General features: G+C 43.0%; 1 protein-coding gene across 1 annotated transcript in view; it reads right to left on the bottom strand.

The window, feature by feature from the left end:
* The window catches only part of ADAMTSL1 (ADAMTS like 1), a 405,773-nt gene that overhangs the window by 70,930 nt on the left and 309,584 nt on the right, over window positions 1-25,259 (bottom strand). Inside the window, exons 26-27 of the mRNA XM_049627010.1 lie at window positions 12,335-12,463; window positions 2,599-2,778 (exon numbers count right to left, since the gene is read on the bottom strand). Of these exons, the coding sequence (XP_049482967.1) occupies window positions 2,599-2,778; window positions 12,335-12,463 (309 nt within the window). The remainder of the gene's footprint in view (window positions 1-2,598; window positions 2,779-12,334; window positions 12,464-25,259) is intronic.

Raw genomic sequence — 25,259 nt, 5'->3', positions numbered from 1 at the left:
GAATACTGAAATTGAATACTGAGTATTCCTTCCAGAATATTAACTCAAGAAACCTTTGCTTATTTACTAAAAGCCAAAAAGGGAGGTTACATCCCATCTTCAAAACCATCAGATCTTCTTGGGCCAAGTGTCAGCCCCTCCTGATGCCCTTACAGCTTTTATCTAATTTTTCTTCCTTGGTGCATGTCCATTCGATCTTTCTAGGGAAACTATAAATTCTCCAAGGGCAGAGGTCACCTCTTAAATTTATCCTATAGCTTGAGATGGAATTTAGAGGCCACATGTAATGAATGTTCATTCAATGGCTATAGGGATAAATGAATGAAAGTCTCATTACACTTCAAGTCTCCACACTACAGGTTAATCACAGGTATTGGCATGAAACCTCAGTTTTTAATATTTTTAAGTCTTTATTTTTGAGAGAGAGAGAGAGAGAGAGAGAGAGAGAGAGAGAGAGAGAGCACGAGCAGAGGAGGGGCAGAGAGAGAAGGAGACACAGAATTGGAAGCAGGCTCGAGGCTCTGAGCTGTCAGCACAGAGCCCGATGTGAGGCTCGAACTCCCGAAATGCGAGATCATGACCTGAGCCCAAGTTGGAAGCTTAACTGACTGAGCCACCCAGGTACCCCTGAAACCTCAGTTTTATACATGAAGTCCCTTGTTTAAAAATTTTTGGCCGATTAAAATAATAAAAAAAGAGACATTATTTCTATGCTCATAAAGTACTTACAAAACTAAAAATACCTCGATTCATAAACCGAGGCTTCTGATCAAGAAAAGCCCTAAACTTAAGAGTCTAAATAGTGATTTTGTTCCCCATCACGTTTGATTAAAACGGGAAGGTGTTCCGCTCGTCCAGCAACATGTTCGCAGCCATGCTGTTTTATGGTTGTGATGCTGCCAGAGCTGGCTCACGGAACAAGCACACTTCACTGGCAGACCCACAGTAGCAGCTACACATCCTAGGCTTTCATCCCGTCAGCACAGGCGACAAGCAAGCTTATTAAGGAGGAAAAACCCACAGTGAAGCACCGTAGCTCAGTGTGGGGCAAGAGTCCCTGGGCCCCGGGCTCCAGCCTCGCACGCAGCTCAGCCGGATGAAACCCAATGCAGAACAAATGACACCCTTCACGGAGCTGATCTTCTGGGGCTTTCTAAGATGACTGGAGGTTTATGTAGCCACTGGTGAGATGAAAACCCAACTGGGCCTCTCTGAAATCTGAGTGGGCAGGGGCTCGAGCCCCGAAGCTTTGGTGTAGCATCAACTGGGGGTATGGAAATGCAAGTATAAAGTTTAATTATTTTTCCCCAAAGGAAGTCTATAATGTATGTGTATGTATGTATGGGGTGTGACTATTCATATTTCCCACAGTTTTCTCTTTCTTCTTAGAAGGGTAGCTTTCTCTTGAGGAAACTAGCATATTTGCTAGTTTTAAATTTGCTTGTTTTAAAAATAAAAAGTGCTCTCATATTTGCTTGTTTAAAGAAAAAAAAAAAGGTAAGACAAAAATAAGCTTTTTTACTGCATCCCTCTAAGGTCCAGACCCTATGGGGAAGATTAGCCTAGGGTCCCCTGTCCAGGGGATAAAGGGGTTATTGCTCGCAACATGGCTGAGGCCAGCACTGGGCAACAGGGAATGTGGGACGATGTCCCAGTGGTTGTTATTTTTAAATACCCATGTCATGCCAAGAACTGTGTTAGACTTTTTAGCCAGGGGCTCTTCTGTTTTGGGGGGTGCTACAGTCTGAATGTTTGTGTCCCCTCAAATTCATATGTGAAGTCCTAACTCCCCAAGGTGATGGTATTAGGTGATGGGGCCTTTGGGAGGGGTGGGGTATGGCCCTCATGATTGGAATTGGTGTCCTTATAAGCGAGACCCCAGAGAGCTGGCTTGTCCCTTCTGCCATGGGAGAACACAGCAAGAAGCCAGCAGTTTGCAACCCAGAAAGGGGCTTCACCAGGACCTGACACTCTTGGCATCCTGATCCTGGACTTCCAGCCTCTAGAAGTATGAGAAATAAATTTCCGTTGTTTATCAGCTACCCAGTTTGCAGGATTTTGTTTTAGCAGGTGGAAGGGGCTAAGACTGGGGCAGGGTGGGGGGAGCGGTGGTGGGGTACCTGTGTAGACTTTATGTGGGCTGGACTAGGAACCTTCCGAAATTATATGAAAAATGTTACATGTATGAATTCTTCTGGAGGGGCTAATCTAGCGCTTTCCTTTGATTCTCAAAGAAGTCCTGACCACGGAAGAAATTAAAAATAACTGCTTTGCTTCTGTAGCTCTAGCTGACAACCCCCTCCTCCTATATGGGCAATCCTCATTGTACAGGTCTCTGTGTCAAGGCCAGCATTTAAGGTTTAGTAAGGCTAAGTGAGCCAGCCAAGGTCACACAGTGAGTAAGTGCCAGGGTTCAAACTGATGTCTGCCTGGCCCCCAAGTCTGTGTTCTTTCTACTGGAAGGCCCTAAGGTGGAGAGAAGGGAAGGGACATTGCTTTTAAGTATTTAATTGGATCAGGGGAAAAGGGGGGTGGAGGGTGGGTCAGACAGTCACCCCCATGGGGTCCAGCAGGGGCAGCCAGCCTCGTGGTGTTTACCTAGGATCAGCAGCTGTGTGTTCTCCATCAGCTCTCCGTGCACATTGGCTGCCCTGCAGGAGTAGAGGCCCTGATCTGAGGAGGACACGTCTGTGAGCAGCAAGGAGCCCTCGTGCAGATGGTGAGGGGAACCCAGTTTGCTTTTATTCCTGAACCAAGTGACTTCGGCTTCGGGCACACCTAGGAAGAAAAAAAACAATAAACTCTATCAGCTAAACACATTCAGGTGACCCCGGAGGCAGTTCTGGCGGTTCGGCGGGCCCTCCCAGGGGCTACTCTGCAGGAAGCAGCTGCCTGGGCGTCTTCTACCGTCCTTTGGCCAAACTAAATAATCTCTGACCTCTCTGTGGTCTCAAGATCTTTTCCCTTTTAAAACTCACACTGATGAGGCAGGAAGAGAGAGGCCAGTTAACAGAACAGGAAGCGGGTAGCTGGTAAAGGGCGCTTGCCAGGGTGGAAGGAAAGTACCCAAATTCTTTGCAGAAAGCATCGATAAACCTAAGAACCAGAACTATACCTCGGTGAAAAGGAACGGTTGACAACTACATGAAACAAACATTAACAGTGAGTAAGCGAAGCTAGACCCAAAAGAGCACACACTGTATGATTTCATCTCTGGAAGTGAAAAACTAAAACTGATAACATCAATCTAAGTGGTTAGCCATCAGGGTGATGGTTCTTCAGAGAGGAAGGGATGAATGGGGAGGGGCTGGAAGTAGGGCCTGGTGGCTGGTAATTCTCTGTGTCTTGACCTGAGGGCTGGTTCTGTGGGCTTGGTACCTTTATGATAGGTACCCTTTTCTGTATAGGTTATTATTACACTTCAGTAAAAAGTTAAAAGCTACAAAATATTAGTATGTTCATGGACTAAACAAACGAAAGTGCCAGAACCTTACCAGAATTGACACCACATGTAGAAAACAAGCCTCTATTTTTTGGAGCATATGTTTTTTCTTTTTAAAAAAAATCTTGGTTTAGTTATTTTGAGAGGAGAATCCCAAGCAGGCTCTGAGCTGTCAGCACAGAACCCAACGTGAGGCTCGATCTCACAAACCTTGAGACCATGACCTGAGCCAAAAGAGTCAGATGTTTAACATGCTGAGCCACCCAGGTGCCCCAAGCCTATGTATTTTCTTAGAACAAGAAAACATGGAACTATGGTCAGTAGCACCACAGAGAAAGAGACAAAAGGGAGTGACAAAAAAAAAGTGCTCTCTCTTCAATCCAAGTTTCTTGTCTGTGAGAGAGAGTTGGGGAGTGTGTATAGGAGTTAGGATAGGGTACCTGCCTTTAGAAGTTGGGCTATGTCCTCCTCTAGGGGTGTCATTGATTGAACATTTGTGTTTCCCAACATATTCAAATGTTGGAGTCCTAACCACCTCCAATGTGATGGTATTTGGAGGTGGAGGCCTTTGGAAGTAATTAGGTTAAGATGAGGTCATGAGGGTAGAGTCATCACGATGGGATTAGTGCCCTTATAAGGAAAGACCAGAGATCTAGCCCTCTTTCTCCATCATGTCTGGACATAGTAAGATCTCTAACTGCAATCCCGGAAAAGATCTCTCAGCAGGAGCTGGATGGGCTGGCACATGATCTTAGACTTCTCAGTCTTCGGCACTGTGAGAAATACATTTTGGACACTTAAACCACCTAGTCTATGGATATTTTGTAATAGCAGCCTGAGTAGGCTAAGACAAGGAGATGGGCTTAATTCTTTAGGAAGCTTCCCTATGGTTGACATGCTGGTAAGCAAGCCCCGGTTCAGGACGAGCTTTCTGAGATAGTCTGCTTAGAAGGCTCCATAGGAGGCTGGGCTCTGAGTGAGGTGGGAGACAGAAAATCTGTGGCATCAATTCACAGGGCTTTGGGGGGCAGAAAGCTCCATTTCTTGCACCACTTAGCCTGTTGGCCCAGCTCAAAAAATTTACTCAGAAATCTGGGGCATGTATCCAGCCTATGTTTATAATGTCAAATCCTGGTTAATGGTGGGGGGGGGGGGGTCAAAACCAGGAAGAGTCAAAGGGCTCAGTCCTTAGTCCTGTGCTGTCCTGTGTTGGGGCTGGATTCTGCCCTTGGGGCAAGGGTAGTGTTACCCTTAATGGGCAGCCTACTGGTGAGAATACAGACCTGTGTACCTGTCACTTGTCCTTGAATCTGATGAAGAATTTATCAGCAGTCTATTCTGTAACACCCAGATCAAAAGCCCTAATTATGGACCCCGGGGCACTTGCTGCTCCTGAGCTCCAGTAGCGGGAAGTGGGGTGGAGGTAGGAAGGAGGTCTCACACTCCCTCACTAATGACGAACTGCCTTGTGTGAATTCACTGGTATCCTGGTGGCTCTGCTGCCTCAGGTGGGCCTAGAGCAGTGGCTGAAGGTCAAAATGTTTGGCCAAGATCTGTAGGGCCTCCCTCCCTATTATGAGGAACAGAGGAATAACTCTCTGGTTTTCTCTTTTATTCAGATCACCAATAATTGAGTGAGAATCACTAAGGATCACCAAATTGGCTGGAAAGAGGAGGCAGGGCAGCTGAAAGGGAGTGAAGATTTAGATACCGCATCCTTCAGGTCACATCAGGGAGAGGCATACCTCGTGATGCCTGATGCTCAAATGCAGGAAAAGGACCAGGTCGGCATGGCCTCTGAATATACCTGGACAAAAGATGCAGGTAAGGGGCAGAGAAGCTGATTTTTCATTGCAGCACCACTAGGGAGAGCAAGAGAATCATGATGCTTAGCCATGCCAGCTTGGACTTTGGACCCTGAGCTCAGTTTTTCCATTGGGGGAAAAAAAATCCACAGGATTCAAGAGAAGGCCTCTGAAAGGTAAGCTGAAGAAAACATTCCCTGCCATTTCTCTCCTGAAAGCACAAGGAAAAACGAGGCGCTACAAATCATTTTCTGCGAGTATTTCCCTCGCTATGAATTGCTCACACAGCATGTATGCTGGAATGTTCTTGCGAGGACTGCTGTGGGCAGCAAGCACACAATCCCCAATAGGAATGAAGGCTGTTCTAGAGCGAGAGAGGCCGAGTAAGAGAGCTGGACTAAGTGGGTCTTCAGTTTCACAAAGGGAGGGGGAGGGGGGGGGGGGGGGGGGAGAAGGGAGTGAACACCCTCCCCACAACTGTGCTGATGGGGTGGTGTGTGTGTCTCCAGTGCCGACACTCATGAGGCTCTCTCCACAACAAGGACAAATCCCATAGCAAGGCTCCTGCAGGGCGTCCTTCTCTGGAAGCAAGCACCTGTGATCCTCCTACAGAGGCAGAGACATGTAGGAGGAGAGCGGAAATGGGGAGGGCGAGGGAAGGTGAGAAACAAGAGGTGGAGGGAGAGAGACCTGGAGCCATTCCTCACTTCCCCAGGAAGTGGGTGCAAGCTTCTTCTATTCCTGTAACCCCATGATCTCGGGGTGTTTGCCAGAACAAGACAGGGTGCTTACCAAAAGGACAGTTCTTCAGGTGAGGGGAGGAGGGGCCTTGGGAGACATAGAAATATTCCGGATAGCAAAGGGTGGAAAGAGGTTGTCCCCAGTCTCTGTACAACTAAAACCATAGAGGTGACAGCAGTGCCGAAAGAAGAGAAATTATGTAGGAATTGATCTTTAATACATTTATTAGCAAATCTCTGTCAGGCTCACTCAAGTATGGACCCGCGCTGGGAATTTGCTGATGGAGGAGCTGTGTCTGGTGTCACATTTTAGGGGCTTCCTGTCTGGGACTGTGGGCCTTAGGCAGAAAATGACACCAGAAAGATGCTTTAGAATCTTTTGAGTTCTTTTCATGATTGACTCTGACATCTTATAAACACAGAAGAAAGGAAGAGGGAAAATAAGTGAGGCCTCATAGAGCTCTATTCTCCTCAAGAGATGACGACGACACTTGAGAAAACATCACCAGCCATTGTTGAAGCCAGTGTCCCTTGAAAAGGTACCAGATACACATGCTTAATCCTAATGTTCAGAATACCTGAACATGGGTAATGTGCAAACGTCAGGAACTGTGCAAAACATCCTGAACGTGCTAGAGGAGAAACAAACATTTGGTGAACATTTGCTATAAGCCAAACGTTTTATAAACATAATCACATTTTTCAAAGAGATTAAGAAATCTGCCTAAAATGATGAGAGTTTGGATCCCTGAATGATTACAAGGGGACAGAGCCCCTGTCCCTTCCTACTCCTCACCCCATGACCTACTCACCCCAATCAGTGACCTACAAATGGCAGGGTGGAGATCCAAACTCCTACATTCAATGCCACAGATCCCCGTCTGTCTTCCAACATACCCGACTGCCTCTTTAAAGAAGATCAGAATTGCTACACTATTGTTTCTGCCCTGTCAAATCCTTACTTTCTACTTTGAGAGTTAACCTTTCTGCTATAACTATAACACCCAGGTTATTCTTAGGAGAGGTTTCTAGAACCCATGTGTGCTGGCTTTGGTAGCTCCCTTTTTGTTGAGAAGCTGGTCAGGTTGCGGGAGATTTTTTTTTTTTTTCCTAGGCTGTTGTGATGTGACCACACATTTTACTGAAAGAAATGTCTAAAAAATGACAGAAAATATACTCTATCACAGAGCAAAATACAAAGCTATGTTGTTGACAAGTTACTTGGACAGGCTCTACACTCTGGACTCCCTTGGTATGATTTTTGTCTAAAACAGCAGAGGGAAAAAACTCTGCTTTTACTTTTTCTCCTCCGTGGCGTATCTTATCAACAAAACAGTGCCCTGCCTGTGGCTTGAAAGGATCAATAAAAGTGGTGATAATGGGTTGTAACTTGATATGATTATAAGGATTAGTGCCTTTAATCTTCACAGAGCTGCTAGGTAGGGTGATGCCACAATACTTTTTAAAATCCCAGACAGGATATTCTTGCTAACCGCTTGTTACATTTGGAACGCTGCTTGGTCCTTGGCAGCCTGTCAGCATCTCGAGATGGGGTGTCCATTGCAAGGTGCTCCTTGACATGATGCACTTTAGAAGCTTCTTTGATGGCTTGGTGCAAGAAAAGGAAAGGATACAGTAACTTAAATGGCAGCCTTGGCAATTATTCTAAAGAACTGCCGAAGTCTGGAAAGGAGGTTTTCAGCCTTCCACACTTCTCCACACTGACGGTGGCAGACACTGGCAGCTGTTCATAAAACCTGTTTTCTTCTTTTTCCTGGGTACCCCTCTAGGCTACACAGTTCAATATCCTTTGTAGCGGTGAGTGACCATGTGGCAAAGAGGCACTGTGAGAAGTGCCAATGCATGCTGGTTCTAGGTGTGGCCCTCAAAAGCCTTCTCAACCACCTTCCACATTTTGTTTTTCCCCTGTTCTGGTTGACAGGTTAGAGATAACCCCTGGGGACACCTTGGAAGGCATATGTTGAAAATAACAGAGCCGCCAGCATCCCACGACCCTGAATGACTGGGTGGGGCAGCCACTCTTTGGACTCTTAGCTAAACAACGATAAGCTTCTATTGTGTTTGACCCGTTATACATTTGGGGGTCTACTTCTTATCAGAGTCTGGACTATCCTAATGAATATCCTGCCCATCACTGATTCCTCAACTGTTTATTTCTATATCACTAGTCCTGATGATTTTACCCACTAAGCTCTTGCAAAGCCTCCTTTGCTCTTAGGATAAAATCCCAAATTGTACCATAATCTATGAGAGCATGTAAGAGGTAGCCCCTGCCTGCTGCCCCCCACCCTCCAGACACATGTCGTGCTACTTTCTTTTCTGCTCTCTGTACTAGAGCCATACCAGCCATATTCTACGCCTTTAGATGAAGCCTGTTCTTTCTACCTCAGGACCTTTGTACATGCTAGTCCCAAATGACTGAAACACTCCCTCCTCCCCTAACCCTTTATCTCCTACCAAGTTTTTTGAACTCAAATAGAGAAAAAGTGTGTGAGTAGTACAGTGGTTTGGATCACTTTTCAAGAAGACTGCTCATCATACTCACTGCTTAATATTTTTTATGTTTAAGCGTTGGGAAGAATTTGTGAGGCTGCATCTTACAAATTGAATGCATATATGTACAAAAAGTTATTTAATGAGAAATGGCTAACAACCCTAACATGTAAGGACAGAAGTTAATCTACATAAATTATGTCATATTCTGAATATAGACTATAAAATAGCCAATAAATTATACCCGAAGAAAGCCACAGAGCCACTGTATTAGTAAAGTAAAAGTCATTCCTAATGCCCTTGAGTGTCACAACACTTTTGACCGGAGACTCAGCTCAAGGGTAATTTCTCTGTCCAGCAAATTCACAGACCAACTGTGTAATCAAAAGTAGTCTTTTTCCCACCACTCTGAATAAATATCTTATTTAACAAAAGGCATAATGACAGAGATACACAGGTTCATTTTGGTTAACCATGATGAACACAAACGGTTCTATGAATAAAAATAAAAATAAAGACTGTAATGTGCCCAGCCAGGCAAAAACTGGGCGTGACCTGAGACCTCATGATAAGGTCACCAAGAGTGAGTCTCTGGATGTAGTCAGGGAGACAGGGCACCAGGTGGCATGGAAGAATTGGCCAAAGCTGGTTTCAGTGCCCCCAGTTCCCCATGGTGAATACTTCCTTGCCTGGATTCTGGTTCTCTCAGTCGCCTTTAAGTGCCCACTTCCTTGTTGTGCTGTCCTTGATCCCCATTCTTCTACTCCTACCAACCTCACCCATCAAGAAGAGAGCCGGCATGGTCCATTTTATCTCCGGTCAGTGCTCTGTCGCTGAGACATGTGCTCGAAGTGACCAGGTGAGGAATGATGGTTCTGCACAGAAGGCCTTACCTGCACCAGCAGTCCCTGCACAAAGGGCAGCCCTGTCAGAGGTTTTATCTGACTCTTCATCTGGGACTACAGGGCCTGAAGGGGTGTGGCTGTGGAAGGTTTCCTGATGAGGCTGGACATGCAGGCCAAGGGAAGCTTTACAAAAAGAAGCTAATGTAGGATGACAGAGATTTATATTTCTGATTTCCTGGAGCTACCAGAATATTTCAGAGAAAACCAGCCTGGCCACTGTTTGGAAACAAAATGCTTTAGAGTAAGATCTTCCTCCTACCTATTTGAAAATGGGTTATCTGCTCTTGCACTGTTGGTGGGAATGCAAACTGGTGCAGCCGCTCTGGAAAACTGTGGAGGTTCCTCAAAATATTAAAAACAGATCTACCCTGTGACCCAATAATAGCACTGCTAGGAATTTACCCAAGGGATACAGGAGTGCTGATGCATAGGGGCACTTATACCCCAGTGTTTATATAGCAGCACTTTTTTTTTAATATACGAAATTTATTGTCAAATTGGTTTCCATACAACACCCAGTGCTCATCCCAAAAGATGCCCTCTTCGATGCCCATCACCCACCCTCCCCTCCCTCCCACCCCTCATCAACCCTCAGTTTGTTCTCAGTTTTTAAGAGTCTCTTATGCTTTGGCTCCCTCCCTCTCTAACCTCTCTCTCTCTCTTTTTTTTTCTTTCCCCTCCCCCATGGGTTTCTGTTAAGTTTCTCAGGATCCACATAAGAGTGAAAACATATGGTATCTGTCTTTCTCTGTATGGCTTATTTCACTTAGCTTAACACTCTCCAGTTCCATCCACATTGCTACAAAGGGCCATATTTCATTCTTTCTCATTGCCACGTAGTACTCCATTGTGTATGTAAATCACAATTTCTTTCTCCGTTCATCAGTTGATGGACATTTAGGCTCTTCCCATAATTTGGCTAGTGTTGAAAGTGCTGCTATATAACTCTCAACAATAGCCAAATTATGGAAAGAGCCTAAATGTCCATCAACTGACAAATGGATAAAGAAGATGTGGCTTATATATATAATGGAATACTACTTGGCAATGAGAAAGAATGAAATCTGGCCATTTGCAGCAACATGGATGGGACTGGAAGGTATTATGCTAAGCGAAATAAGTCAGGTAGAGAAAGACAGATACCATATGTTTTCACTCATAGGTGGATCTTGAGAAACTTAAAAGACCATGGGGGGAGGAGAAGGGAAGAAAAAAGTTACAGAGAGGGAGGGAGGCAAACCATAAGAAACTCTTGGATACTGAGAACAAACTGACGGTTGATGGGGGGTGGGGGAGAGGGGAAAGTGGGTGATGGGCATTGAGGAGGGTAGTTGTTGTATGGAAACCAGTTTGTCAATAAATTATATTAAAAAAATGAAAATGGGCTATCTGGCTCATAAATCCTAAGTGGAGGTAAAGCCTCTGGTAATGGGGTAGAGATTGGAGGTCGAGAAAGCCCCAGAACAGGGTGCCAATGCCTGTCCACTGTGTCCACTGAGCATGACTGGGTAACCTGGGTTTGGGTGTGCCACAGAAGGGTACAGCCACTGAGGACAACAAGCAGGGGACTGTAGCTGGGCCCCGGTACAATGCATTTCTCTGCATTGTGGCAGTGAAAACCCTTAGGGTAGATGTCACCAAGTAGTGGTCCACAGGAAGGGAGGATCAGCATCTGGGTTTTGTAGGATTTTTTTTTTTAGGTTTATTTATTGAGAGAGAGAGAGAGAGAAAGAGAGAGCAGGGGAGGGGCAGGGAGAGAGGGAGAGAGAGAATCCAAAGCAGGCTCCACACTGTCAGTGCAGAGCCCAATGAGGGGCTTGAACTTATGAACCATGAGATCATGACCTGAGCCAAAATTAAGAGTTGGGCACTTAACTGACTGAGCCACAGGCACCCCTGTTGTTTTTTAATCGGAGGTAAGTATCTTTATAAAGAGCATACTACCACCCCCTACTGTCTACCACTCCTCCACTTTCCTCTGACTTTCTGTTCCCTATAGGCCTCTGGGTTTGCAAGGCCAACTGGAGGGCAATTCCTGTATCACCACTCCTAACAGCACCAGATGTTTTCATCAATGACTCCTACCCACTTTTGATGAGAGTAAGCTCCAGATTCCTGCTGGTCTTACCTCTGCCATCTCTCTCATGTTCCTCTACCCTTTACCTTTCTATCACCAGTGCCCTGAGTTCAGGCCCCATTACCTCTTCTCTAAACTTCTGTGACAGCATTTTTTTTTTAAGATTTTATTTTTAAGTAATCTCTCCACCCAACGTGGGGCTCGAACTCACAGCCATGAAATAGAGTCACATGCTCTATTGACTGAACCAGCCAGGTGCCCCAACTACTATGACAGCTTCTTAACGGGCCTCTCTGTTCCAGTATTTCCTATCTTCAATCCATTTTATGCACTGCTGTTGGCTTCGTCTTCTGGAAGTATGGCTCCTTAATGTCACTTTCCACCCACCTTTTTCTGAACTCCTTGGCCAAGCATTTAGGGTCTCCCATGGCGTAGTTACAACCCACCTTCCTAAAGTTTAAGCTCCTACACACCATTTCTGTACTCTGGGCTCCAGCCAGACCAAAGCACATACTGTTTGCTTCTGTCTTGGGGCTTTCTTACTTCCATGAATTTTTCACACTCTTTTGTTCACTTGGAACACTCTTTGCCCCCATCTTTGCATGTTCACATTCTATCAGTGTGCAAGGCTAAAATAAGAAACCACCTCATCCCAGCCAGAATTCATCTTTCCTCCTCTAAACTTCTGTAGCCTTTTCCATTTTCAGGGTGACTGAGGCTCTTTCCTTAGCTTTCCTACTAGCCCTGAGTCCCTGAGAATAGAATCTGTATTTATCTTTGTATCCCCTGACCTAGCACAAGGCTCCATTAATATTTGAACAGATGAACTAACACATGAATACATTTCTCACCTGCAACTTGGCAGTTAATGGTCACATTCACTCCTTGCACTGTTTTGATGGTGCTTCCTACATCAGCTGTGATTGCAGGCTCCTCAGTGTTGATCACAGTCACTCGTGATGTCTTCACTAGTGGCTTTCCTGAAAGTGGGAAGGAATGTGAGATTTTACTAAATGGTGGCTATGGGCTTGGGTCATTCACTTGAAACATGGGATGACCCACAATGAATAACTAGCATACCCAGGCTTTTACCACTAACCACGTTTTCCTTTGAAAAAACTGTAACTGCACAATAGAGCAGCCATCCACCCACCTGCTCGCCCACCATAGAACTGTCAGAAAAAGAACAAAGATTGAAGAATCTGAAGATGGAGAATAGTATCTAACAAGCTGGGATGATTTGTGATTTGTGCATTTTATCGTTAAATTAATAAATGATAGTATATATTCTATTTTAAAGGCTTATTATTTTTTATGCTTTAAAAAATGTTTATTTATTTATTTTGAGACAGAGAAAGACAGCGTGTGCACAAGTAGGGGAGGGGCAGAGAGAGAATCCCAAGTAGACTCTGCATTGTCAGCACAGAGCCTGATATGGGGCATGATCCCACGAATTATGAGATCATGACCTGAGCCAAAGTCAAAAGTCAGAGGCTTAACTGACTGAGCCACCCAGGTGCCCCAAGGGCCTCTTGTTTTCAATTTTTTTACTTTGAGATAATTATACATTCACATGCAGTTGTAAGAGATAACACAATCTTGTGTACTCTTTACCTAGATTCCCCCAATAGTAACATCTTATAAAACTATAGTATCATAACTAGGACATTGACATTGATAAGTTAAGCTAAAGAACATTCCCATCACTAAAGGAGCCCAAATGCTGCCCCAGCCCTGCCTTAATCCTTTGGTAACTCTTAATCTCTTTTCCATTTCTAAAATTTTGTCATTTCAAGAACATTATAAAAATGGAGTCCTATAGTACTCTAATTTAAAAAAAATTTTTTTTTCCACTCAGAATAATTCTTTGGAGATTATATGGGGTCTCTAATGGTACCATGGTTGTGTGCTTGCTTCACTTGTTGAAGGACATCTGGGTTGTTTCCTGATGTGTCTATTTAAATAAAGCTGCTATAAATATTTCTGTACAAGTCTTTGTGTGAACATAAATCTTCATTCATCTGGGATAAACGCCCAGGAGTGCCATTGCTAGGGCATACGGTAGTTGCATGTTTAGTTTTTAAAGAAACTGCTGAACTGTTTTCCAGAGTGGCTATATCATTTCACATTCCCATCGGTAACGTATGAGTGATCCAGTTTCCCTCCATCCTTGCCAGCATTTGGTGTTGCCATTAGTTTTAATTTTAGCCATTCTGATAGGTGTGCAGTGATATCTCATTGTGGTTTGAGTTCCCATTTCCCTGATGCTACTGATGTTGAATATTTTTTCACGTGCTTTCTTGCTGTCTTTATATCCTCTTTGGTAAAATGTCTCTTTGCATCATTTGAGCAGTGTCTAACTGGAATATTATTTTCTGTTGAGTTTTGCAAGTTCTTTACATTCTAGATATTAGTCCTCTGTCAGATACGTGGTTTGCAAAGACTTTCTCTTACTGGTATTGTGACAGTATTTACGTTAAACTACTGTATCAATCTGGGGAGAATTGACATTCTATGTTGAATCTTCGAATACACGAACACTGTATGTCTATTTATTTAGATCTCTTTTAACTTCTTCCATCAGTGTTTTATGGTTTCTGACACACACGTTCTATATACATTTTGTTAGATTTATACCTAATTATTTTGATTTTTTTTGAGGGATGGTACATTACATTGTATTTTCAATTTCACTGTTCACTGACAGTACATAGATATACTGCTGATTTTTGTATATACTGTAACCTTGTTAAACTTACATGTTAGTTCCAGGACTTGTTGTGGGTGGATTTCTTATAATTTTCTAAGTAGGTGATCATTTTGTCTGCAAATAGTGTTATTTCTTCCTTTCTGATCTGTATGCCTTTCATTTCCTTTTCTTGCATTATTTCACTGGATAGAGCTTCCAGCCCTGAGTAAGAATGCTAGAACTGAATAAGAATGCAGAGTAAGAGTGGTGATAGTGGGTTTGGGCTATGACGAGTGATTTTTAATTGATACTTGGACATTTTCATACGTTATGCAAATCTGGATCTTATTTAAGCCTACTGTTTTAGTTGGTTTTCTCTGCAACCACTAAGGTGGGGGAGCAGGGAAGGGCCACCTTATTACTACCCAATGGAAACAGAGGTCCAGATTCTCCAGCTGCCTCCTTTGTCACTCAAATGGGGGACTCCTGTGTCGAGCAGAGCAGTGGTGGGACTTCTGGCTCCCCACATGGTCTCTCCTGGCTCCACTGTGGGAGGGGCCTTAGTGCTGTTGGGTAGTAGGTGAAAGTCCTGACTCTCCAAGAGGCCTTCTGTAACACCACCCCAGAGTAAAGGGTAAAGAAGGTGTCGCAAGGTGAGGATAGAATTCCAGGTTCCCAATGTGCTTTCTACCCTGCTTTTCACCCTGTGGGGATGAAATTTGTCTTTTCTGACACCACATCCATGGGGGTACTGAGGAACAATCACTTCAGATCAGATGAGGTGAAGTCTAGGTTCCCCACTCAGCCTTTGCTGGTGTGGGTGGCAATGAATCCTGGTTTTTTGTTTTGAAGTAGAGCTTCCCAAAAGTTTTCTGTCTGGTTAAGCCACCCCTTTCCCGGTCCTCTGGCTAGAGAGAGAGGTCTTCGGTTGAGGCATTTTTTTCGTGTTCCCATTGCATCTGCGGATGGCTGGCTTCTTCAGCTCTGAGTTTGGGAGTTAGGAGGCAAAAAGAGAACCCAAGGAGGTAACAACTGTGTAGTACCACAGTCCCCAAGGTCTCTAGCCAGTCTGCTTTTTCCTCTCCACCTTTGAGTCTTCAGTTTGTTTTATGTATAGTCGCCATGGATTTTAATTGTATTTAACAAGAAAAGTGGGGACAAGTGCACGTGCGCCACCTTCCCGGAAGTAGAGGTTCTGTGTACGTGACATTTTAATGGGCCTTTATCAGCTGGGGCTAAAAATCCAGCACTTTGTGTACACGGCCACAAGATACAATTAAAAGAACCATTTATTAAGCACCTCGGGGAAATAAGGGTCCACATGAAATAATATTTTATGTACCCTAAGCTTACTTCTTTGTAAGCCAAATGGATTTAGTTTTGTTTTAACCATTTAATAGGCAGGACACTACAAGGTTGTTCCCTCTTCTGTACCTTCATTAACTGTGAAGAAACCCCTAACTCAACAATGCCATTTAACTTGTTTTTTATACTTTATGTTTTCTCCCTCATCTATTTATCCATCATTCCTGCCTGCACTGTCACACAGCCTCCTGTTACAAGCTGTCCTCTTTCTTCTCTTCCCTTTTAACTGTGCTTTGGGTATAGGTTGTTAAGCTCATTAAAACTATGTTCCAAGGCAGAAGCTTGAGTAAGGTCTGAATACGTGCATAGGCTTTCCATCCTTATTTTGACTGTTTAGGGGTCTTTTTCCTTATCTTACCTGTATGTACTCCATATATACGAGACCGTGTAAGACCTGAAGTGCAGATGAGTGACTTTGAACTATGATGGTTTCCAAGAATAACACAGGGTGATAATAGGGGAATAATCTGGAATGACAGTGAATAAATCCCAGCGTATTTTCCTTACCTCCCTACCTGCAGAAAGCTCCCTGCTCTAACTCCAAATATACCTTAAGCCTAACCCGCCCCTCTGTCGCTATAATCTAATGTTGTCACCTTCTCTGGCTGGACTGCAGCACAGCCTAACTGATCTCACTTCCACCTGTCACTATAGTCTCTTCTTGTGACAGCTACAGTGATCTTTCTCAAACATGAATCCGATTATGTAACTCTTCAGTTTAAATTATCCAGTGCTTTATCAGTGCGCATAAAACAAAATTTCAAACTCCTTTTCACAACCAACCGTGTCCTCTATGGGTTCAGGCCCAACTGTCAACCTCTCCTACCTCACTGGAGCCACACTCCCCATCAATCACTGCTCTGGCCACACTGACCTCCTTTCTCTTCCTAAAACATTGGCTCATGTACCAGGGGTCTTCCCTTTTCCTGACAGTCTCTAGGTACAGACTTCTGCATGGCTGTCTTCTCCAGTTGTTCCTCAGGTGCAAATAATATCTCCTACTGGGACCTTTCCTAACCACCCCATCTAAATCAGGCATTCCTTTATCCCTGGCCAGTCATTATGTCTCTTACCACCAACTTCATAAGCAAAGAAATATCCAAATTTATCATTTATTTGTGTATTCTCTGTCCCCATCCCTCACCAAGTAACCTCCAAAAAGCAGGGATCACATCACTCTTGTTCTCTTCTTTATTCCTACTGCCTAATCCGGGCACATTGGTAGGTCCTCAATCAATATCTAGTAAGTGAATATATGTGTGTGTTTTGTATGCTATGTGTAGTCTGAATTTGTTTTTGCTTTCGTAACAACCCCGAGGCAGGTAAAGTACTTTTTTTATGTAATCAAAGAATTGAGGTTCAGAGAGGCTTCACGGATTGCCCAAGATCACAGAGCAGCAGGTAGTAGGGGTAACCTAGATTTTTGACCTAAAGTCTGGTGCTTGTTATACGGAATCTCCAATCCTTGTCTGTGGACTGGCTGTCTCAGAACTCCCTGGGTACTTATTAAAAACATAATCTTCCTGCTATAATACAAATTGCCTCACTGTGCAATAAAAACAACGGTGCCAATGGAGAAAAGTAGGTAAGGGACCAGAGAGTTTCAGGCTTACAATTACTAAGTTATTTTTCCTATAGGAATTTTAATAATAAAGTTTTTTTTATAGCTGCAAGTGTATAGCTATAAAATTCAAATGTCACTGAATTAAATCCAGCCCTTAATTAATTATATTGAGTTTTTGCTCAAAAGTAATGGCCTTTTGTCCTGTCACTAGAGGTGCTCTCATTTGCAGAGGCTACTTGTACATTTCTCCCTACCTTCATGATCCATTGTTAAGACAAATCACGTTACCCAAGTATTTGTAATTATAAAATACTGTTTCTTTCTCTTTTTTTTCTTTTTAATGTTTATCAATTTATTTTGAGAGAGAGAGAGAGCTTGAGCAGAGGAGAGGCAGACAGAGAAGGAGAGAGAGAGAATCCCAAGCAGCCTCCGCACTGTCAGCACAGAGCTCCACATGCGGCTCAAACCCATGAACTATGAGATCATGACCTGAGCTAAAATTAAGAGTCAGATGGTTAACCAACTGAGACACCCAGGTGCCCCTGAAAATAATGTTTATCAACCTCTTACATCTATTAGAAAAAGCTTGTATATATTACTGAGTCCCATTCCAGACCTGCTAAATTTGAATCTTAGGTGGTTTAAAACCAGCACACAGGGCAACAACTTTGACTTGGGACACAAAGTTTCTCCCTACCCCAAGAGTAAGGCAACTGTGAGATGGTTTTAGGTCCCCTTTGATTTACTCCACCGTGGTTCCCAAGGAAACAGATTCATCCAGTGTGCATAACCATGGCATTCCAGTATACAGGAGAAGCTTCGCCAGTGACAGAGTTCAGACTTCTGATAAAGTTTTCTGTCCTGGAATGGAAGCTATAATCTCCATTTTCAACAAGTTCATAGGTAATTCTGATACACAGCCAGGTTTGAAAATCAACAAATTACACTCTTCTGTAACTGATTTCTCTGATTCTGGTGAGTTGGAAAGATTTCTTTTAAGAGAACTTTGCTAGTTCCTATTTGAAAATTTCAAGTTGGACCTTGATTTTAATGGTCAGCTAACAACAACAACAACAACAACAACAGCACCACCAGCAGCAACAACATGAACCTATTCTAGATCATCTGGATGATGACCTAATAAGTGAGTGCTGCTAAGCGATGCCATGCCTAGGTTTGTGTCTGATTATATTCACATTAATGAGTTTGACTTGAAAAAAATTTTTTTAAATGTTTATTCATCTTTGAGAGACAGAGAGAGACAGAGCATGAGCGGGCACAGAATCCGAAGCAGGCTCCAGGCTCTAAGCTGTCAGCACAGAGCCCGACACAGGGCTCGACCTCACAAACTGCAAGATCATGACCTGAGCCGAAGTCGGACGCTCAACTGACTGAGCCACCCAGGCGCCCCTGAGTATGACTTTTAATTATGGAAGTTAATTAAAACAAAAAAAAAGACTAGAGATGCACAGAGGGAGTGAGATGATAAATTAAATGTTTGTGCTAAGACGATGCTCAAAAACAAAAGTCATGGCATGCTGTACTCAGAATGGCTTTCACAGTAGGCAAAACAGAAAAGTCCCACGGGACTTGGGCCGTGACGGCAGGGCCTCTGCAGTGTGAGGGGTACCTGGGCTGTCGGGCTGGTGGGCACATGCTGCTGGCAGCTCTTCCCTTCTTCAAGTCAGCATCAGCCAGCAGAGTAAATTCACGCTCACTGATGTAAACTGATAGGGTTTATAGATTAGGCTTTCCTTTAATCTATGCATTTCTCTTACAGCTGACTAAGAGCGAGAGAGAAGGAGATTAAGCCTAGTTATACATGCCTAAGAGAAACAAAGAAGTGGAAACAAAGGCAAGTGTTTCCATTTACTGGGCCTAATATGAGGAATCAAGCCCGTCCGAGAGAGTCAGACCTAGAAACAGCAGCATGAAAGGAATCGTTTTTGCTCAGTTCAGATCTCATACCCCTTAGCTGTTGGATCATGGTTCCTGTTAGAAGTCATGTGGAAGAGGGGAGATAGAGCCTCACTAGTGATAAGCAAGGGCAGCCCTTGTCACAGGGTGAACGTGAGGCACAGCTAAACCCGTGTGTCGGTATCCAATGGTGTGCTACCTTGTGATGCCTCTACAGCAGAGGAGTTCGGCCACCCAGGCACTGTCCTTACCCTGAAGGATGAGCAATGGAGAGACAGGTATGGATAAATGAGCAGCCCCAGGAGCAAATGCTCAGAAATACATTCCTGGGTGTAGCCTAGGTTCTGGCTCATGCCTCTTTCCCGCATGTGTGGCTCTGGGTAAAATCAAAACCCAATGGGAAAAAATCTGAACATATGTGCCTGAAAAATATCTTTGGCCCAGTATAAAGGTGATTGAGAGAGGAGCCAGAGGAGATGGAAGGTTTGTTTTTTGAGTGCAGCCAAGAACAGAGAGCATTGTGAGTAACTTTTTCTCAGGGCCCAAGTCCAGGCCTCTGCTAATAGGAACTTTGTTTTTAACAGCATGATGCCTTCCATTTTAGAAGCTCCCGGCTGAGGCAGATTTACTACTAACCAACTCCTTTCTTCTTCTCAGTCACACAGCTAGGTCACTTCTCAGCCTCTTTGCAGTTAGGTGTGAGCAAGGTACCAAGTTCTAGCTGATGGAATGCGAGAATACCACTTCTTGGCCCTACCTTTGAAATCCATCCTGAGCAATGATTTATTTCAGACTTTATGTGAACAAGAAACAGTCTATCATATTTAGCCATCATATATTTGCGGGTTTTTGTGTTTTTTTTTTTGTTACAGTAGTTAGCAAGCGCTAATTAATCCAGGCTTAGTGAATATCTGTTAACTCACTGAATGAATCAAATGGGTCCTTCTTTCAATTCTCCTAACCTTATGAGTCACAAACATCATTTGAAAATGGTTCTTTACTATTGTGAGCCATCAAAAGTGAATCATACTTCAAAGACTTGAGGTTCTTACTGTGTAGCTGGAGGCAATCTATGCTGGGAAATGTGCATGTACGTTCATTCCCAGGCAGAATGGGACATGTTGAAGATGACTGTGGTACAGGGCAGTGACAGAAATGGGAACTGTGGGCAGTGGGTTTAGAGACTACCTGAGAGCTCCAGAACGGATGTGTCAACAGCACATAGGTTTGAGATTCTGAAGCCTGAACTAGCGATTGGCAGAGTCCTCCTAGGGTACCATTCAGGTATGGACTCTGGGTAATGTGCATGAGGACTGAGCAGCAAAAAAAAAAAAAAAAAAAAAAAAAAAAGCATGATAAACTAGTGATGTCTACAGTGGGCATGGGCACGAGAAGGGGCAGCCCACACATCAGGTGTCTGGACTCCATCACTGAAGAGTGACCTTAGGCAAGTTATTTAATCTCTTTGTGCCTTGGTTTTCTACTTCTATGACTGCAGAGAAGAATAGACACATTAATGTATGTAAAGCTGTTAGAAGGATTCCTTAGCACAGTATGAGGTTTGAATAAATGTTAGCGATTATCGGCATCAGATCTGCAAAATGGGAGGAAATGCTGTGACGGTGTTGGGAACTTCTGGTAAACTAAGAAGAAAGCAAGTTTAAAGAAAATAAAGAGGAAATGAACAAGAAAAAAGAGAAGGATCAAATCTGTTAGTGAGAAGGAACTCAACTGTTTCAATTTTGAAAAACTGTGAAGGTTTCAGGATAATTACAAAAAGAAGAAATTTAAATACGATGGATTCTCCTGAAACTGCCATCAGCATCTGGACAGACACAGAGAGCTTAAAAGTCACCCCGGGGTTGGTCTTGTTGGAGACCCCAGAAAGCATCTACTTGCAGAGAAATGAGACTGCGTATGCTAGGCTGACTTGCTGGGGACCCCTGCAGTACAGTTCAGGAAGCCAGCTGTGATAGCCACAGTGGCCCCAAAATCTCAATTCAGGAGAAAGGTGAAGAAGGTAGTGACACCCACTAATGAAAAGATTAGAGTATTCAGCAATGAGGTGTTACAAATGTCACATACTTTCAATATCTAAAACAAAGCAAACTGTATTCAGCCCAGATTTAATCAATGGATGATGTCTTGTAATAAATGAGACTATCCAAACAATGCCATAAGAAATGCTCACTTCTGTAAGTATCACCGGTTTCTCACACGGGCCACTGGAGGTAAATCTGCAAAAGCTCTCTGAAGTGAGAATTCCCGGTTGAAGAATTTGAGACTCATGAGTTAAATACAGTTAACCACGATCAGTGCGATCTCATAAAAGCCCTTATAAATACCAACATCTTAGACATCTGAAATTAGTAATGATGGATACTGACTATTACCAGTTACCATCCCATGCCGGCCAGAAACTTTTCAGGATCTGGCTACCTGGCAATTTCAACAAGAGTTGCTTTGTTACAGATAATAGTTATACTGAAAAGCATGATTTTTTCCCCTTAGTCTGGTTCTCCTTCCAAATACCTTTCACATTTTATAGCTCAGGAGTTTTTAACTCCTTCCTGTCCTGCTGTCTCTCATGTGGGGTCTCCTCCTCTTCCGTCTCCTGCCTCCTGATTGGCATCTGATCTTTCAGTCCACTCTGCTTACCCTGTCCCCTTTCTCATCACTGGTCCTTTGGAAAACTTTCCTCTCACCTATTATTTTTCTACCACTGCAAAAGCTGTACTTCTTTGCTATCTAGTCTTCTGGTTTTCCAAAGAAAGGAATAAATTTGTAAATGCTAGGATTTCAGGTACGGCGAGTTTATAGCTGGTAGTGGTGGTGGAGTGGGGACTGCTGTTCTTGATTTGCATGTAAGAAATTCATAGGAGTCTTAGGTCTTCAAGAGACTCACGTGTGCATCTGTTTAAAACCCCTCTGTTTATAACAAGGACACAGATTTATAGTTCTAAATCTGTTTCTAAATTTTGAAATGAGGCAAATACTTTGCCTAGAATCTTATTTATTCCATTATTACAATAGTTTCCTTTTTTGTAATAGCAAAAAATAAATGCTTCTCTTTCATCCAAACTGTTACATGGTTTTAGTTAGTGTAATCTAATAAATTATTATGCTTTGCATAATACTCTGACAACACTGGGAAATGTGGTGTAACATGTGATCAGAGAATACAGAAAACAAAATACAGAAACCAGACAGTACTGGTAAACTCCAGGCTATGTTCACAGCACAGACATGTTTAGCCTCAAAATAATTTTTTTTTAAAGTTTGAATTAGTTGAGCTTAGTTAAAAATGGAGATCTGTGTCTGTTTTGGTTTGGCTTATCTGGAAAAATTAGGAGGTCTATCTATATGCATTTTTCTATGTCAACAGTTAGATGAAAATGAGCTATGCCTTTCAGACAGGGTATGCTAGGCAGAATAATGCCCCCCACCCCCCAAAGATGTCTGCATCCTAATCCTTGGAATTGGTGTCCATGTTATGTTGTGTGGCAAAAGGAAACTAAGGTTGCTAACCAGCTGACTTTAAAATAGGGAAATTATTCTAGAGTATTTAGGTGGGCTCAGTCTATCATATGAGCTCTTAAAATCAGAACAGGGAGAAGTGTGTCAGAGAGAGGCATCATGAGAAGGGCTCAGTCCACCATTTCTAGCTTTGAAGATGGACGAAGAGGGCTAGATGCCAAGCAATGCAGTAGCTTCCAGAATCTGGGAATGGCACCCTGTTCATAGCCAGTAACAAACAGAAACCACAGTCCTAGGTAGCAAGGAATTAAGTATTGTTAACGATCTAAATGAGGAAAAAGCAAAAAGCAATCTCCCCTAGAGCTTTCAGAAATGAATGCAGCCTGTTGACATCTTGATTTTACCTTGTGAGACTGTACTAGACTTTGACCAAAGAACTGTAAGATAATATATTTGTGTTGTTTTGACAAAGTTATCACTACAACAAAGAAGGTATATAAATGACTAGTAAGCACAAAAAAGATACTTGACATCATTAATCATGAGAGAAATAGAAATTAAAATCACAATGAAATATTCTCATTCATGAGCATGGTTATAATAAAAAGAATGGACAATAACAAGCATTGGCGAGGATGTGGAGAAACTGAAACTCTCATGCATTGCTGGTGGAAATGCAAAATGGTTCGGCCACTTTGGAACACAGTTGGTAATTTCTTAAAAAGTTAAATCCAAATGTGGCACATAAACCAGCTATCCCACTTTTAGGTATCTACTCCCAAGAGAAAGGAAAACATAATTCCACACTGCACGTGAATGTTCACACAGCATTATTCACAACATACAAAAAGTAAAAACAACCCAAATATCCATCAACTGATGAATAAAATGTGGTATATTCATACAATGGAACAGTATTCCACCATAAAAAATTTAGCATATGTGTTACAATGTGGATGACGTTTGAAAACGTTATGCTAAGTGAAAGTAACAAATGACCATGTACTGTGTGATCCATTGATATGAAATTCCCAGAATAGGTACATCGATGGACACATACATCAGTGCTTGCATAGAGCTAGAGGAAATGGGGGGACTAGGGAGTGATAGTTAAAGGGTATGGATTTTATTTTCAGTATAATGAAAATGCTCTAAACTTGAGCAAGGTGATAGATGTACAACTTAAGGTACTAAAAGCCATTGAATTATATACTGTCAATGGCTGAATTGTGTAGTATGTGGATCATTTTTAAAAATTTTAAATAATTTAATAATTTAATATTTTTTAAAAAAACAATAACCTTGGATCAGAGTGATGGTTACACAACTTAAAAATTTGCTAAAAATGGGGCGCCTGGGTGGCTCAGTCGGTTAAGGCTCTGACTTTGGCTCAGGTCATTATCTCATGGCTCAGGGGTTCAAGCCCTGTATTGGGCTCTGTGCTGACAGCTCAGAGCCTGGAGCCTGCTTCAGATTCTGTTTCTCCCTCTCTCTCTGTCCCTCCCCTGCTCACGCTTTTTCACTGTCTCTCAAAAATGAATAAATGTTAAAAAAAAAAAAAGTAAAAAAAATTTGCTAAAAAAAATCACTGAATAGCACACTGACAATGGGTGATATAAATTATACCTTGATAAAGCTGAAAAAATAGTTTTAACCCAATTTAATCTATTTGTGATGATTCGGGAACATTGTGACTATTAATTATTTGGCACTAAAAATGAGAGGAATTGGGATTTCTTTGACCTTGCTATCCTGTTTAGTTGGTGTGCCTTTAGTATAAACATTGTAGGGCCTAAGGTGGTGGTCAGGGCTCAGACTCCTTTTCAGAACATTCCCAGGCTGTGTGGCTTCCTTCTACTCTCTTGTTTTCAATACCATTTCCTAAAGATATTTTTTGCCATTGTTAGTGTGACATTTACCTCTTCTAATGATTCAGGTGGAGTCGATGATTTCTTGGAAGACTAAGGCAGCAAGTGGTGCTGTCCTCGCTTTTTCTGCATGTTCCACTGCAGAATCCTAGACAAGTGACCCCACATCTAGTACAACCATGTGATGCTGCAGCGTTTCTCAGAAACAACTAATCCAGGCTATGCTATATCCTGCTATCTGTCCAACCACCCATCCTTCCCTCATTCCTTCACACAGATGTGGGCATCACTTTTTCAGAATTTGAGACAGGCTAGTTTGGATCATTTGTACTTTTTATGTTTGTTTATTTTGAGAGAGCACGTGAGCAGGGGAGGGGTAGAGAGGACAGAGAGAATCCCAAGCAGGTTCTGTGCTGTCAGCGTGGAGCCCAATGCAGGGCTCCAGCTCATGAACTGTGAGATTATGAACTGAGCTGAAATCAAGAGTTGACGCTTAACTGACTGAGCCACCCAGGGGCCCCAGGATCGTGTGTACTTCATTTCCTTTAGTCTACTGAAAAGCAGAGCAGGTTAATTGGATTCTCCTGCTAAATTCATGCCCATTTTATCTAAGTTCTGTAAAGACTAGTGCTCTGTAGTAGGCAGGCTACACATCTGTGCATACAGAACAAAACTTAAGGACGCTGATTACTCAGGATTATATCAGATAATAAAATCCCTTGATGGCAGCTTGGATTAGTCAATAGCCAATACCCTGTGGTCCAGAGCACCATCTGGAACATAGCCAAACTTGTCTACCTTTCCCTCCGATCCAGAGCACTGGAGAAAACCTCCCTTTGTTTTTGCCACTGGTGACGAAACCCTCTCTAGTCATCTGTAAAGAAAAGCCCTTCTCT

This window comes from Panthera uncia, chromosome D4 (genome assembly GCF_023721935.1).
Source record: "Panthera uncia isolate 11264 chromosome D4, Puncia_PCG_1.0, whole genome shotgun sequence".
NCBI lineage: Eukaryota > Metazoa > Chordata > Mammalia > Carnivora > Felidae > Panthera > Panthera uncia.
This window is presented reverse-complemented; position numbering and strand designations above follow the sequence as displayed.